Here is a 16,894-nt window from a genome sequence, read left to right on the forward strand (position 1 = left end):
ATACTTTTTTTTTAATTTAAAACACCGGTATCGCGGAATTTTGTGCGAGAAACAACTTTCTTAACAACAGAAAATTTTAAAAAGCTTCTTTGTGAAAAAAATAGATTTTTTATTTCACAACAGCCCAAACATATACAAGGTGAAGTCCAAAATAAACAAGACTGAGCTAAAATAGAAACGACAGGAGGTTAATGGTTAAAATGCGGTTTCTAGTCAAAATATCAGTCATAAGAGTGGATCGATGAGAGGGTGCATTATCATGCAATAAGCGCCAGCTTCCGTCTTCACGGTATTCAGGACGAATTTGACGAATGCGATGCAACAAACGCGACGCTTCAAAACGCCAAGATAGAAAATTGCATTGACGGTTTCGCCCATTGGCACGAACTCCTTGTGGACAATTCCCTTGGAATCGTAAAATAAAAGAGCTTTGACTTGATTTTTGACTTCTACAAACGCAATATTTTGGATGGTGGCCTGTCTGGGGCCTTCCATTCGGCACTTTGACGCTTAGTTCCGGGCCCATGTTGGAAACACTACGTTTCGGCACAAGTAACAATGTTGTAATGAAGTCTTTCGAATGTTGAATTCGGAGCAATTTTTGGTCCTCAGTTAACTTGTGCGGAATGAAACTTGCACAGACCTTTCGTAAGCCCAACTGATCAGTTCAAATGCGATAAATCGATGTTTTGGTGATATTCAACTCCGATTCCATGAATTTCAACAATGACTTCGGAGAATGTTTGATAAATTTACGAACAATTTCGATGGAGTTTTCGGTGATTATTGATTTTGGGCGGCCCTCACAACCGACTCTGAAACGTGCAAACCACTCATGAACTCTGGCACGAGATAGACAATCATCGACATAAGCTTTTTTCAATAATTCAAATATTTCGGTAAAAGTTTTACCGATTTTAAGACAAAATTTGATATTACACAAACATAGTGACACTTTAGACGCAATAACTCCGCTTCCGCCGCAACCGAATGTCATCAAGCTTTCACTGGAAGTGAGCTAGGGATGTAACTTCCAACGCACTAACTCATTAAAAAGATGGTGCCATCGAAAACATTTTTATGACGCCAGACTTCACCTTGTAGTTCCTACTTAATAGGTTGAAATGAAATTGAAATTTGAAAATGCGTGCCAAGAAACATCATTACATTCAAAGCGCTGGAAAGTAAAAGGGCTGACTGTCTGAAGAAGAAGTGACAGAGAGAAAGAGGTAGGATAGAATAGAGACAGAGATAGAGATATCTAGTCCTGTGAGAATTTTCCAGATTTTTCTTTGGTAAATCTGAAAATATCCTGTTTAGAGAACGAATTTTACTCGACGAGGGAGACGTATCCCCCTCCCGTAGCTACACTGAGAACATCGTATCAGGCACGTGATGATTTTTTCTGGCCTAAAATGAGAACCTCGTATCGTTTTGAAGCACGAGAAACATTTTCATCGAAAGTGGAACGCAAGCGGTTAAACGTAGAAAATTACAATATAAAGGAAAAAACTAAAAAAGAACGGGATATTTCAGCAGCCACAAACTTGCACTTTATCATATGAAAATTCAATAGGCTATAAAGTTGCTTACCAACAGTCTAACTAGAAATTCTAGTCTAGTATCAGTATAAAAACCCTTGAATTGCGTGAATGAAAAGTAATGCAACTTTTCAAGAGAAGAGCGAGAAAGACTGGAGTAATGCTAGCTTGCACTAACACTTTCGAATTTTTTTAAATAAATATTTTTTTAGTATCAGGGCAGCTAATACCTAATTGTAGAGTTTAGCCTGCATGTTACGTTTTTTTTTTGTCTACGAAAAACTTTTTCCTGCTACCCTCTTTTATTTGTTTGCATTAACCTGACCTAACTTTTCATGTTTGTCCACAACTCTCTCTGTTCACACTTTCTTCCTATTTCTCTCTCATACACCTCATCGACTATTATGTCACAACAAAGTTACGCTTATTTTTTCCACTTCAATCTGCCTAATCTTGCATTGTATTGTACCATCCTTGACTCTGCAAATAAAAGTTGCAGATGTTGTTGGACTGTCTAAGTTGCATGCCTAACATTTTTTTTTGACGCCATCTACTAAGTCGTCACATCTATTAGTTCCGGAGTATTTTCTGCTTAAAACACATCGCGATCCCGATATTTCGATCTACATATTTTTTCAAGTGATTGGCATCTCTAGTAGATTGGCACTTTCATCGTACGCAGTCGAATCTACTCGCACAAAAACCAAACTATGCACATGATTTAACGGTAGGTATGGGTAAATGTAAAATAATAATCCCCTGGGAAATTTTTATGTGACAAAATGACGTAGTCAATCGGGCATATATGCCTTATTCATTTTCACGGTCCTATAATTTTTCACAAATCTACCGAAAATTATCACTTAAACCCAGTAAAAACTATTCATCGACTCCGTTAATTTAAAAAAACATAAACTTGAGAAAGCTCAAGAACTCGCTCGCCCTTTTCACGAAGACTAGCGTGAGATAAAAGTATACTTCAAATAATTGAAAGAAATATTTACACCGAGCACCTCGCTCCAAACTCTTGGGTCAAAGATGTAGTACAGATAGTAGAACAAAGGGTGGACCAATTACATAAACATCCCTTGTTAGGCATTTGGCGGAGCTTCTCCTCCAAATGGTGCTTATTGATGTTCTTCCACAAATGGAGGAACCTACAGTTTCAACCATTCTTCGAACCGTTCATGATTTTTATGGGGAGCTTTTTCATGACAGAAATACATTTGGAGATTTAATCATTGCCTGCCGAGGAGTGATCGCTATTAGAAAAGAACTTTTCTATTAATTTTGGTGTATCGTTTCCACGATAGGTTCCGAATCCGGGGATACCGAATGGGAGATCAATTAGTTTCTAAAAATTGGAATAGATAGAAAAATATAAATGGAAAAATGTGAAATTCATGAGTTCGTCATACGCCGACCATCTTTTGATTGAAGCCGAAGGAAGCTGGTTAAGTATTACAAAGACTCTTCACCGTTGATTGGAAACATCCAATCATTCAATTTTTATTCAATTCCGTGTAGTCGCACACATATCAACATTCTTGCGATAAAATATATTGTAATATATTGGGCCATCGGCGTGTGAATTGGCAGCAAACGCAGTCGTTGGAAAACCTTTAGCTCTTGAATTGTTGCTGGCTTATTGACGTACACCTTTTCTTTCAAATAACCCCAAAGAAAGAAGTCGAACGGTGTCGTTCCTTAGGCTTCCATCGTCGCTGAAAACACCAAAGCTGCCAGCTCCCATGCCTTCTCAGATTTTCGAGCCATTTGTGTACGGATTTCTTACTGTAAATGTTTCATGTCAAATAGCCAGTTTAGGAAAGAGCAAAATTAATTGCTTGCTCATCATAGGCACTACTCGTTTTTTTAACGCAACTGTACATATAAAACAACCAGTTCCATACAGGGATACATTTTTACACAAAACTCTATTCTGTTTCCTCAATGTCTTACATACATAAATCAGTTTTTTTAAATATAATTTCAGGCATATTCCAGCCTCTGCCCCACGGAAGTGTCCATTATTCCATTAATTTAAAAAAATAAAATTTCGGCACCAGCAGCATGTAAAGAACACATAACGGTTACTTTTTACAACATACAACATTTTTTTACTAGTTTAGTTTTCTAATTTGAATGACATCATTGGAAACTGATATTGAGCGACGAGGTTTTCAAACAGAAATTAAAAGCTTTCATGAGTAGAAATTGACTTTTATCTATGGGATGGCAATAATATATTTTAATCGATTAATTAATCCTATGAATAATCGGGAGACAAAAATAGTAATCCACATTGATCGCGATTAATGTCAAACAATCGATTATTAATCAATTAATTTCATCCTTTTTTAATGATTATTAAATTGTATAATGACTATTTTCGAAAACTTCCTTGCATACAACTCATTTTTTTAAACTCCTTTCATATTCACATCTGTAAAATTGGCGTCAACTAACATGAAACTAGAATCAAGGCGCATTCATTAAGAGTGGTGGCACTACACCAACAACAATGTTCTGTACGTTTGAATGTCAAAGCAAAGTATTGGGAAACTAGAAGACAAATAATGAATTCGCCTTGTTTCATTCTGAGTTGACAGCCACATGGGCACGGCGAAAGAAAAAAATACAAATCAGCTGATTTACCACCTTTAATAGATTTGCCTTGAGTAGAATTGTCAATGTCAATAATAATTATTTATTGTTCAACCACGTTTGCAGAAACAGTAACTTTGGTAACCGTTTTTTTGTTAAGTGGTTGTGTTTTTCAGTAGCTGTTGCACCTGCTTTTGAAAAAAGTCGTTCGGCTGGTACTGATATCCATTAAATGGCAATATTTTTTTGAAAGCTCGTTAAGTTTTGGGTAAATAATTTGCATTTTTTCCTGAACGACAATAATGTTGCGATTTAGTTTTACGACTTCACAATTTAAATAAAAACTCAAAAACTAATATTTACATTCAGGGCAGACTTTCGTCCTAGTGCTACTAGTTCCTTTCGCAATGTGGCATAAATATTCGTAATTATATTCTTAATAAATAAATAAAAACTCATCTCATTTTGCGGACGTGCAAGACCATCATCCTTCCTTCTTCCTTCTTCCTTTGTGCACTAACATTGTGTGTGAAGCCCTAAGGTTAAACTGATTCTCCAAAGATTCCACTGACTAATCCGATTCCAATTTTCATATCATCTGCAACTGTTATTTCGGTACGCAGTAACTTCATAACCGAGGTCAACGATAATGGATCTTTGCAATGAATCTTGTTTGTTGTTGCAGCTACAAAAATAATTGCTCGTCAAACCCAAATCTATCTTCACTCTCTTTTCAAACTTTTGAGCGGTTGACGGTTTAGCTGTTATTCTAAATGTAATATTTGTGGGCGACCACAGTGCACTGGTGGAATTAGCTGACTTAACGTTACGGGTTTATTAATTGCCTCTCAAGGCATTAATACATTCATTATGTCCATTGTCATCTTTCTCCTTTGATGTTATCATTAACGGAGCGTCAGAATAGTTAAGCAATATTTGGCTTATATGAACATAGTTTGGCAAAAAAGTGCCGGACCTTACAAAGAAAACACGTCTTTTTTTGTTCAAAATTAGCGTTATCCCCAACGTAATTCCATCACGAACTACGCCCAACATGCCAGCGCCGCTCTAGCATTACAATACCACTTTTGGATAACGAAAATAAAATATGTTAGACCTCAATTTCAGCGATAAATTTCATCATCATTTCATCATTTGAGCGAAATTTCTTACCGGCGAGCATTTTTTTTAGGTTTGTGAACAGCCAGTAGTCGCTGGCAGCCAAATATGGCGAATACGGTGGATATGGCAGCAATTCGAAGTTTAATTCATGTAGTTTTGCCATGGCTCAGAATCATCAACAAGTTTCTTAATTTTGGTGAACAGTGAGCAAACGCGGCACCCATTTTGAGCAGAGCTTTCTCATAGTCAAATACTCTTGCTATATAAATCCAATACTTCTTTCGATATCTTTACGATGTCAGCTAACTCACGCAACTTCACTTTTCGATCATTCAAAACGGTTTTGAAGATTTTTTTTTATATTTTATGGTTTTACCGCCTCATTTGAACGTCCACTGCGTTGTGATTTATCGATGTCTCGAGGACCACAATTGAAGTCAGCAAACCAGTGTTTTATTGTTGCTTCTGATGGAACACTTTCTAAGCTCTTGCTTTGCTTGAACGATATTTTTCCCCATCAAGAAGCAGAGTAGAATCAAAACACGAAATTCTTTTTGATCTTTGTTTTGAAAATACCAAAATTAGCGTCACTCACGATAACTCACGAACTAATGAATAGAATATCACGAAATTTTAGCAGCTGTCTCTTTAAGGTTAGCACTAACTGAAAAAGGGGTGATGCAATAAAACTAGTACCATCCATATGTTAGACCTGGGACTTTTCAGCCTATGTGTTAGTTCGTAGAAAAATATCGGCACCGTTTCTGTTCGAAGAATTCAAAATAAACCGCTGTTTCACCTAAGTGTGTATGCAATGCTGCTAAGCACTCTCTCTCTCTCTCTCTCTCTCTTAGCTTCACGGTCTGTGGTGGACCATAGCTTCATCAACACTCCTCTTGCCAAGCACTCAGTAACTATTACTCTTTAACCCTCCGATGTTCGGTGCCTTATGATGCGGTAAGTGCATCATAAGGGTCTGCCCAGACCCATAAAAATAATGTGAGAAATACGGTTTTAAAAATAATTTTATTTATTTATTATATTTGAACGGATTAGTATTAATTACGAAGAGCAATTGGGTTTACAACTATATAGTTGCATGGAATGTTCATTAAGACATATGGGACGACATTTGCTGCAGTTATAACGAGTTTTACGTCGCTTTTTCGAAGAAGAAGCAGCACAATGGTAGCGCAATGACCGTGTTGAAGCAACTTGTGCATATGATTGTTGCTGTGCTGCATCTGATGTCGATGGACAAGATTCCGGTACCTAAAAGTAGCGAAATAATTTATTTTAAATTAGTAAATATGAATACATGCATAAACATATCTTTCTACGCGGAGATATATGTAGGTGTGTATGTAATTCATACTCACCTTGATATTGAAAAGATTCATTGCTTGTCTTATATGAGCAAACCTCCATACTAATGGGTTAGTCGCCTGTTTCGTCATATGTGGGATAATTAGCTGCCGTGCCAATTCAATGATAAATGAACGCCTCTTATCACTCTGCTTTGCCGGATTCAGCTCGTCATAGATGATGAATGAGGTCAAACCGGCAATATCAAGCATATTATAAAACATTGCCAGTGGCCAACGGTTTGTCGAGCGTGTACACGAATAGCCCGTTAACATTTGATACATTGTATCTACCCCCGCTTTAAATTTATTGTAGTCCAAAATTTGATCTGGCTTGAATCCTTTCAATGGATCGGTGCTTTGACGATAATGGGCAGTGGATAACATAATTATTAGCTTTTTCGGCTTTGCCATATACGAGCAAAGAGCGATATTATTATTGTGATAGCAAAATAAATTGCTTTTAACATCGCGCTTCGGGTTAAGCAACTCATGCGGAATAAAGGTCTTATTTTTTCTTACGGTACCGACGAAAGCCAATCTACGATCCATCAATTTTCTGCCAAGTTGTATGTTGAAAAAAAATTGTCAGTATAAACAGTCCTACCGCTGTCCATATAATTTTCCATCAATTTCATTACGACCCATTCACCTTGATTCGTTTCTCGCTGGCCACCTGGTGGTTTTCCGGTATAAATTATACCTTTCAAAGGGTAGTTTGAAACAGAGTCACAAATCCACCACACTTTCATGCCATATTTTGCCGGCTTACTCGGAATATATTGGGTGAATCGAGTGCGCCCACGATATGGAAATAACTGTTCATCGACGGTTACATGACAATCCGGAGTGTATGCTTTCTCTAAATTGGCCATCAGCATGAGCCATACATCGTCCAGGGCAGCAGATTTTCTTTGCTTCAACCTCTCAGCACGAGTACCACTGTTATCGAAACGGATTAAAGTAGTTAAGCTCTTGAACCGATTCAATGACATAGTGGCCTTATAAATTGGCATATTGTAACTGGCCCACAATTCTTTCGCTGGCTGAGAATTCGAGTGGAATACACCAGCAATAAGTAGCATCCCAAAAAAAGCATACATTTCGTCTTCTAGTCACTACCCAAGAACGCTGTTTATTACTGGGATGCTTTTCATTCCATAGACGAAACGCTTCAACGGCTGGTTGGTTTCCCGCAAAATGATACTTACGATTTCAGGAGACAGCAATAGCTTGAAAAGAGTTTTATGACTCGGTGACGCTCCTCGTAGTGGCCCTTTACGAGTAAAAGTTGTAACATTGTGACAACGAGGCCTTCCAGGTGGTGGAGGATTTGAATTCCACATCTTACCATCTTTCGACTTGTATATAAGGCCCTGGGTAATAGATGTGCTGCATGATTCCATTGTGGTTGAAGCCTGAAGGGTGATAGCTTCTCTATACAAATCCTCAATATCATCATGGTTTTCATCCAGAACAGCCTCTAACTCGATTTCCTGTTCTATATCTGATGCTTCACCGAAGTCATCTTCATCTGGAAAATACTCATCATCTTCTACGTCGCCACTTGTTTCAAATGGATCGGACTCCTGTCCCATAATTTCTTCAATATGTGCCTGAAGTTCTTCCGGACTCACATTTTCTGCACTTAGCTTACGAAGCAAACACGTCATCACATCAACTTCACCCATATTTACTTGTTCCATTTTATTTAAAAAAAAATACTTCCCACTAATTAAAAAACACGTGTTCACTTTAATTTTCAAATGTCAACTAAAAAATTATCTCTGCCGCTGCCTCCGCTAACAGTTTAGTTGTTTACACCTAACGGTTAACCAATTTACATGAGAAGCTTATATGGGTCTGCACAGACCCATGGATATAAGGATAAGGATACAATTAAATCGTCAAATGGATGAAAGTAATTGATTAATTAAATCAAATGATTAAACGTTGCCATCTCTACCGACAACTAACAACTGCTTTGACAAAAGGAAGTTATATCTAACCTAACTCTAAAACAAAACCCTTTATCAGCATAATTTTAGGTACTAGCATAGTTTTTTCTCTTATAAAATTGCAAAAAAACAAATCTTTTTCCATCCGAGACCGATAATATTTATTCACATGTACTTATAATAAAATAATTAAAGCACTAAACTTTGCTTAAAGTAGATTCTTATTTATTTATACTATATACCGTTACGCCCACTAAAAAACAGTTTTAATATAAATGCACCTGGAACTGAGAGTAGAAATGCAAAAATAATAAAAAATAATATCAAATAATTATACAAAAATATGAGCATACATTACAAAAAAAGAAGAGGAAGCAGCAGATATCAGTGTGTCATTGAAAAGTTTTGAAAACATATGTATGTATTTTTCAGCGCTTACACATCTCATCAAGCACCTGACATAGCTTGTGAACCAACATTTTATGTGCCACATCAACAGCCGCAAGATCATGTTGTCTATCCTATTCTATCTTCGAGCCTACCATATCCATATGCTTCACCATATTTTTATTAGAAATCGAGCATTTGCAAATGCAGAGCATCGTTTAGAGGAGTCATAACTAACATCTTATTACATACATACACGCATATAATATATTTTTTTATACAAATATTAGTTTGAAGAAAAATAAATCCTTTATTTTTGCGTAAAATTCCCTTTAACTTTATTTAAGATGTTTCGGATTGTCCGATTTGGATCAAATATGCATCGTTTTGTTATATAATTTCCCGCCATTTTAAAGGTAGCTTCATAATGCCTCTCTCATAGAAGACTTGGTCGTTTTTGGTGTAAAACTCTAGTAATAGATTTTCTTATCTTGATACCAATTTCTTATCACTTAGGAAGTTTTGCAATTAGAGAAAATGCTAGTAATCGCTTGGTGCCAGTACCGGACTGTATAGTGGATACATTAAAATTTCCAAACGGAGTTTTGGTGGGCCACTACAGACGCAACACCTCTTCTGTTGGCCACTTCTGTCCGTTTCTTGTCAATCGCTAGCTTCGAACGGTCCTCTAGTGGACAGTAGAGATCTGAATTTAGTGTTTGACCATACAGAAGTAACTCATATAAAAAATTATTCCTTTCAAGTGCCACCAAATACCCAGTAGAATCGTCCTGGCAGTTGTTGTTGTTGTTGTACCAGTTACTTTGCCCTGTCAGTGCAGTGTAAATCACCGGCCGTCTTCGTCTAGCTCATCTAATGGTAGGCCCAGGAAACTTGCTGTTTCGACAAGTTGGGTCCAGAGGGAGAGAGGTGTTAGATGAGCGGTTTTGATGAGGCGTGTGAAAAGGTGGTTAGTGTCACATGCCGGGGTGCCTTCACATCCCGGACATTTATTAAGTATGTCGAGGTCAATTGTGGATAGGTAAGAGTTTAAGCTACAATATACAGAACGTAATTGGGCCAAGGTTACGCAGGACTCTCGGGGAAGTTGGAGCTCTCATCTGCAATGGGTGGACTCCGATGACGGCATTCGTGGGTCGGGAGCTTAAGAAGGTGGTAAGAGTCTCCTGATGAATGTCGTTAATTGTCTGCCTGCACACTGTCCGATCCAGTAATTGTCGGTCTGTTTTATCCTGGATCTCGTCCGCGTAATTCAGGAGCTGCCTCCTGACGTACCTGGGAGGCGGCTAAGGCTCAAGCAGGTGTCTGTAATAAATATTATCGGTAACACCCTAACAGGAACTGCTTTCTGAGCAGTTTATCATGCTCGTTTACAGGGAGCGTCTGTGCCTCATTGGGAAGGTGTTGAAGTGGGGACATCAAGAGACATCCTGTCGCAGTCTTAGTCGCAGTGCTTTGACAAGTCTGTAGCTTCGTCCACTGCGAATCACTCGTTCCAAGCGACGAGCTAGGCGCATCATAGTTTAAAACCGACCGGCCTATTGCCTTAAATGTCGATAGCAACATTTCCTTGTTTTTGCTCCAAGTGCTGCCGGCAAGCGATTTGAGGACCTTGTTGCGGTTTTGGACTTTAGTGGCAATAGCGCTTGTATGCGCTGAGAAAGAGAGTAAACTGTCGAAGGTAACTCCCAAGATCTTAGGGTTGTTAACAGTCGGAATTGGTGTGTCGTCGACTTTTACCTTGAGTTGCAATTTGACCTCCTTTGTCCAGGTGGTGAAAGAGAGTCGCCGTAGACTTCGTGGGGGAAAGTTGTAGGTTCCTCGCAGTGAAGAAGCGTGAAAAGCAGGCGTAGTAATCGTTTGCCTTGGCGCACAAACCATCAATCTGCCTGGCCGTTAGTCCTGGTGCGGTCACCGTTTGAGCTATCACGCTTTTACCACGATCGTTTTCCCACAATATTGTCGTGTGTAGTCCATTTCTTCTCACCAGTCACCATCCGTTTAAGAAATAGATCGATTTCATTCCGTTTGGCCAAGGCTTCGCAGATGGAAATTCGACACATCAGTTTTTTTGGTATTAATTGGTGTGGTACCCAAACATTCAGCTTATTTTTGAATTCAGCTTTGCACAAATGATTTAAAACTGTTTCATGGTCGATCTTTCGCTCTTGCGTCAACTTCGTTTATTTTGTGCTCGACATTTTCTATATTTTCTTTAACATCAAAAATGCCTCAACGGAGTCGACGATACCAAAATTGCACGCAATTAGCTGTCAAAGTCTCGGCACCCTAAACACCATTCACAATTTCAGCGGCTTGGTTCGCATTATCAAAGAAAAACTGTAAAATGTGCCGAATTTTCTCTATGTCAACTTCCATTGTTAACACCCTGTAACTGACAACTGAATAGAAGAAACCAAAAGCAGCAAGAGATTTTTTAAGTGTGAAATGTCCACTTGACAACAAGCATAAATTTCATATTAGGACTCTTCTATTCGTCATTTCCCCGCTCGCTTTATCTATGCTCGATTAACTTGTCAAAAAATTTGCATGCTAAAGCAACAAAAAAGTTATCGAGTAGGATTCGGCACTAGCGAGTATTGCTATAGCTCATTAGACGCCCTGCCTTTACCAGCACATGTAATTTAAGGCAGCTCTCTTCTCGCTTTACCGACATTTGTTCATTTATACCAGTTGCTTCATCTATTCGCCACTTGCTAAATCTTGACGAAAAGAAGAGGCCCATTGTTTGACCGATACTTTACGAATTTAGAAGTTAAGGATCACTGCAGTCACCTACCGAGAAAATAATGGATTTCTTTTTCCACAAAATAAAATCTATAGCAAAAATGTATTTCATTTCAAATTGTCTCTTTAATGTAGTTACTATATTTAGTTATGTAGTTACGTAACCTGTGTCTCAATGTTTTGCTTAAGTTTTCATAAGTGTATCTATGTATTTTTCATACCTACTATATATTTTAAATTTATAATTATTTTCAAAACATATCGCCTTACACAATTCTAACCATACACATTTTTAGCATGGATGTTGATGAATTGCCCTGTACCGGCAATTCGAGCCCTACAATATCAGTAGCTTCCATTTCGGCCATGGTCCTGACAATATTGGCCAGTCGCATTGTCTCTTAGAAGCCCCAAAATGGAAGACAAGGGGTTACAAAGTGGAAAAATCAGCGGCAGAATGGTTGAACGTTTTTCCAGCTGAATTGTGCTATTATTTAAGTATTAACTTTTCTTACCAAATGTATTTAAAGTTTTTCGAAAATTTATTTTAAGTCAAGTATGCATTAGTTTACTAACCAGTTGCATAGAAAAATAAATAAAGCCAACTGGCATAAATAATATGCGTTTTACTGCATTACAGCTAAAAAATTGAGGATATGTATGAAGAAAATGCAACTTCTAGTAAATCAATATCCAGATAATTTGTATTTGATTAAAGGCAAATTAGACCTTTACCTGTGCGTATCCACATATTCAATTAATAAGACCACTAAACTTTTTCTAAAACAATTTATTAGGGTAAGTATGTGTACGTATGCGATAACGTATGTCCAAAGGGTACGTATGTCCTTCCTGAAACCCCTTAAAAAAATTAAAATAACAGCATAAAAAATCAACCCTTCGAAAGCAATTTGGGTATTTTATTATTAGCAAGCAATCGATTAGTAGGCTGGAAAAAATTCATATGAATAGGTACATAATGCCCAGCAAACGTCACATTCTTAAAATAAATACTCTTGTTCAAAAGCCATTAGCCTTTCGCTCTAAGTTTGCTTTTAGCTTCCCTGCAGGAAACACTTCAACAAGTGAAATACCAGTTTCCCCCATGAGACTAAAAGAAACGTTTTTTTATCTTTTATAAACGTTTTTATATGTATGTGGAACTATTTTTTATAGGAAGAAATTTAAACTATTTATTTTACCTTTTTGTGAAACAGTTGAAAAGTAAACTATGCTTTTTTATCTCATTTCCAATAATTTAAAATGTAGTAATGAATTTGATTTTTTGATAGTTTCTTGCTTTTGAATCTGTCTTAAGGGGGGCGGGGCCTGGTCCCCCCAGCTCAATTTTTTGTTTTTTGCATAAATGTCTTCCCAAACTATCCAAGAATGTGTCCTCAAAATTTCAGAAGCAAATTCAAAATATTTTCGGAGTTACAGAAAAAATTGTGAGCAATCGTCGAGCAGGTATACGAACGGCCGGATCGCTCGAAGTGCGATTTCTCGGTATTTTTTTTTTTACGATTTTTCCTAATTGGCGGGAAAGATAGGGGGAAAAGTTAAACGTGCTATCGAAACGAGATAACATTGATTGTATTCGGAAAAAAATTATCTTCTAGTTGAACCTAAATAACCTTAAGAAAGTTTTGATTAACCCACTTTTTAAACAATCTAAAGTGAATTTGTTTTTCCAAAAAAATGATTCTTTTTTTTAATTAGCGAAAAATTGTTGAATTTCTCACTTTTTGTTTAATTTTCTTGGTTTAGCTAGAAGCTGTACTATACTAAAATAAAAATTTTGTTGGCTTTTTGGTTTCAGATGAAAATTGCGACCTGCATCTTTCCCGAGGCACCACGGCAAAATGCTTGTACCAGGCATAATATGACATATATTTTAATGAAAAAATTTCAGAAGACTGTTAAAATATATAACAATAAAACCTGAAAGCTTCGTTACAATCAAATATTTCTGTCCTTCCCAAAAAAATCCACAAAAAAATCGATTTTTCGAGCCTCTAAAGCAGGCTCCCCCTTAATAATATTTTAAATAAATTTAATATAATCTTAGGTCTTATATTTATGTATATGAATAAGAACGGTAAAATAAACTATTGACCCACTGAATGTCTTATGAGCTATCACCACGTTCCCATTTTTCTTAAAATTGAATTCTTTGAGTCCTCTCCGACTAAAAAAATGGGGGTGTTAGGTGAATGCGTTTAAGAGGTCATGTAAATAAGTAGTGACTATAGTGCGGTGGTTGGATTTCAATTCGGGGAGTTTAGGAAGGTCTTAAGATACTCTCGATGAATATCGTTTAATGTCTGTCTATATACAAGGTGAAGTCCAAAATAAGCAAGACTGAGCTAAATTAGAAATGACAGGAGCTTTGTTCTGATAACTTCGAGTTTATTGATTCAGTATAGTCCCCTCTGGTCTCGATACACTGTTTTGCGTGATCGAAAAGGTTTCGAAAGAGTGTTTCAGGTCATTGACTGGAATGTCCTTCAGGATGTCGGCACAAGCCTTTTGGATGGCCTCTACGGACGCTAAACGTGTTCCTTTCATGGACAAATGCAATTTTCCGAATAGGTAGAAGTCACAGGGAGCCATATCAGGCAAATACGCTGAGTGATGAATGGTTAAAATGCGATTTCTAGTTAAAAAATCAGTCATAAGAGTGGATTGATGAGAGGGTGCATTATCATGCAATAAGCGCCAGCTTCTTCCTTCGTGGTATTAAGGGCGAATTCGACGAATGCGATGCAACAAACACTTCAAAACCGAAGATAGAAAACTGCATCGACGGTTTGGCCCATTGGCACGAACTCCTTGTGGACAATTCCCTTGGAATCGTAAAAACAAATGAGCATCGAATTGATTTTTGATTTCCTCAAATACGATTTTTTGGGTGGTGGCTCGTCTGAGGCCTTCGATTCAGCACTTTGACGCTTAGTTTCGGATTCATGTTGGAAACACCACGTTTCGTCACCAGTTATAATTTTATAAAGGAAGTTCTCGTCTTTTTTCGCCTCTTCAATGAGGTTTTTCTAATGTTGCATTCTGTGCAATTTTTGGTCCTCAGTTAAGTTTTGCGGAATGAAACTAGCACAGACCTTTTGTAAGCCCAAATGATCAGTTAAAATGAGATAAATCGATGTTTTGGAGATATTCAAACCTCGATTCCATGAATTTCAACGATTATTTCGGTTCATTTTTGATAAATTTACGAAAAATTTCTATGGAGTTTTCGGTGATTACTGATTTTGGGCGGCCCGTATATTCATTGCCATTTATGTCCTCACAACCATCTCTGAAACGTGTAAACCACTCATGAACTCTGCCGCGAGATAGACAATCATCGCCATAAACTTTTTTCATCAATTAAAATGTTGCGGTAAACGTTTTACCGATTTTAAGACAAAATGGGTATTAGCTCTTCGTTCGAAACTAATTTTTGTACCGATGACACAAAAATACTGACACTTTAGACGCTATAGCTTCGCTTCCACTGGGATGTCACCAAGCTTTCACTGAAAATCAGCTAGGAATTTTTTATGACGCCAGTCTTGTTTATTTTGGACTTCACCTTGTATCATCCGATACAGTAGTTGCACTCGTGTTTGGTCCTGGATCTTGTCGATGTAGTCGACCTGATAGCTGTATTTTGACAGTTCTGGAGCTTTGGCCACGGCAAATCACTAGGACCAACGTAATTTAGTATCGACCGGCCAATTGCTTTAAAAGTCGCCAGCAACATTTCTTCGTATTTGTCCCATGTGCTGCCGGTTCAAGATTTGAGGCACTTGTTATGGTTTTGGACCTTAGGGGCAATTGCGGTTGTATGTGCTGAGAAGGGGAATAAGCTATAGAAGGCGACACACAGAATTTTGGGATTGAATATCGTTTGATTGTTTTAGTTTTCGTATCAAAATTAATGCGAAGGTAAGCGAAATAGCCAAACTGTTCTCCTTGCAGTCCCATACCGCGCAGTAAAAGTGGGGAAACAAAATGGGTCGTAAATGGCCCAAATAATAGTAACTTATATATTTACTAAGAATTTAAGAAATTTTAAGGAAATAAACTGTAATATATAAGTGATCGATTTCCATTTATTTCTGATGGGTAACTACATCCAGTTTGATAAATCAACCGAGACTAAAATTTGTCATATTGGCATATGTGATGCGTCATACCTATGATCTGAAAGTACCGGGAATGTTTGAATAAAACAAAACGGAGTAAAATTTCAGGCAAATTTATTTTATCTCCTTCAAATATGATCCGTCTGAAACAGCACACAACGTTAAACCCAGTCCTCCATGCACCTCTGGCAGGCCAACGAAGGTATGGCCTTCAGCTCCTTCGTCGCATTCTCTTTGATCTCCTCTATCGACTGAAATCTCTTTCGACTAAATGGTAACTTCAACTTGGGACACAAAAGGAAGTCGCACGGGGCCATATCAGGTGAAAACGGTCCTTGCACGAAGGTATTTACTTGATGTTTGGTCAAATAATCCAGCACAATTTGGGCTCGGTGCGATGACGCGTTATCATCATGCAAAATCCAAGAATTGTTTGCCCACATTTACGGCCGGCCAAGCAGACACTAAAGATCCGATGGCGCTAAAAAGTGGCAGATGTGTGTTTTACAGTCCTACCAACTTAAGAAAAAAATATGGGCGGGTTCTTACGTGCTCGGTTCGTTTAAATTAAACATTCTCGATACTTTCTGATCATGGGGTATACATTTTTTAAATGTAAAAAAAGCCATATAGTTTATTTTGCCCTAGATTATCATCCACTTCTTGTAGATAGGTTCGAAAATATATTTTCTACAGGCAGTTACAGACAGTAAGAAATGAATTTTCCTGCAGGGTGCATAAACTCCGATGCATATCTCTTATAGTAATTATATTGTAAAAGCACTCTTCCATTCAAGACGATTGTCACCTATGTCAGCCCAAAGTAAATAATTTCGTATGTTTGGCCTTTTTAGATTTAGTATCCTTTTCTTCCTTGTTCTCCTATGCCACCATTAAGGGCTGTTAACCAAGTTTTAGTGGTTGATAGAATACGCAAATGCATATATGCAATGCCCAAATTACATATGCATATGCACTCATACATACATATACAGGCCGGC

At 37.6% G+C, this 16,894-nt stretch overlaps 1 protein-coding gene across 3 annotated transcripts in view; it reads left to right on the top strand.

Annotated features, from left to right (window-relative positions):
- LOC129243714 (extracellular superoxide dismutase [Cu-Zn]) overlaps nucleotides 1–12,366 on the top strand; it is a 40,912-nt gene extending 28,546 nt beyond the window's left edge. For 2 of the 3 annotated variants that reach the window (XM_054880951.1, XM_054880952.1), the window contains exon 5: nucleotides 12,045–12,366. In XM_054880951.1, the coding sequence (XP_054736926.1) occupies nucleotides 12,045–12,153 (109 nt within the window). In that variant the 3' untranslated portion in view covers nucleotides 12,154–12,366. Of the gene's footprint in view, nucleotides 1–3,537; nucleotides 4,485–12,044 lie in introns of those variants that run through there. The other variant, XM_054880953.1, reaches the window with a different exon arrangement.
- The last annotated feature ends 4,528 nt before the right edge of the window (nucleotides 12,367–16,894 follow it).

Source organism: Anastrepha obliqua, chromosome 4 (genome assembly GCF_027943255.1).
Source record: "Anastrepha obliqua isolate idAnaObli1 chromosome 4, idAnaObli1_1.0, whole genome shotgun sequence".
NCBI lineage: Eukaryota > Metazoa > Arthropoda > Insecta > Diptera > Tephritidae > Anastrepha > Anastrepha obliqua.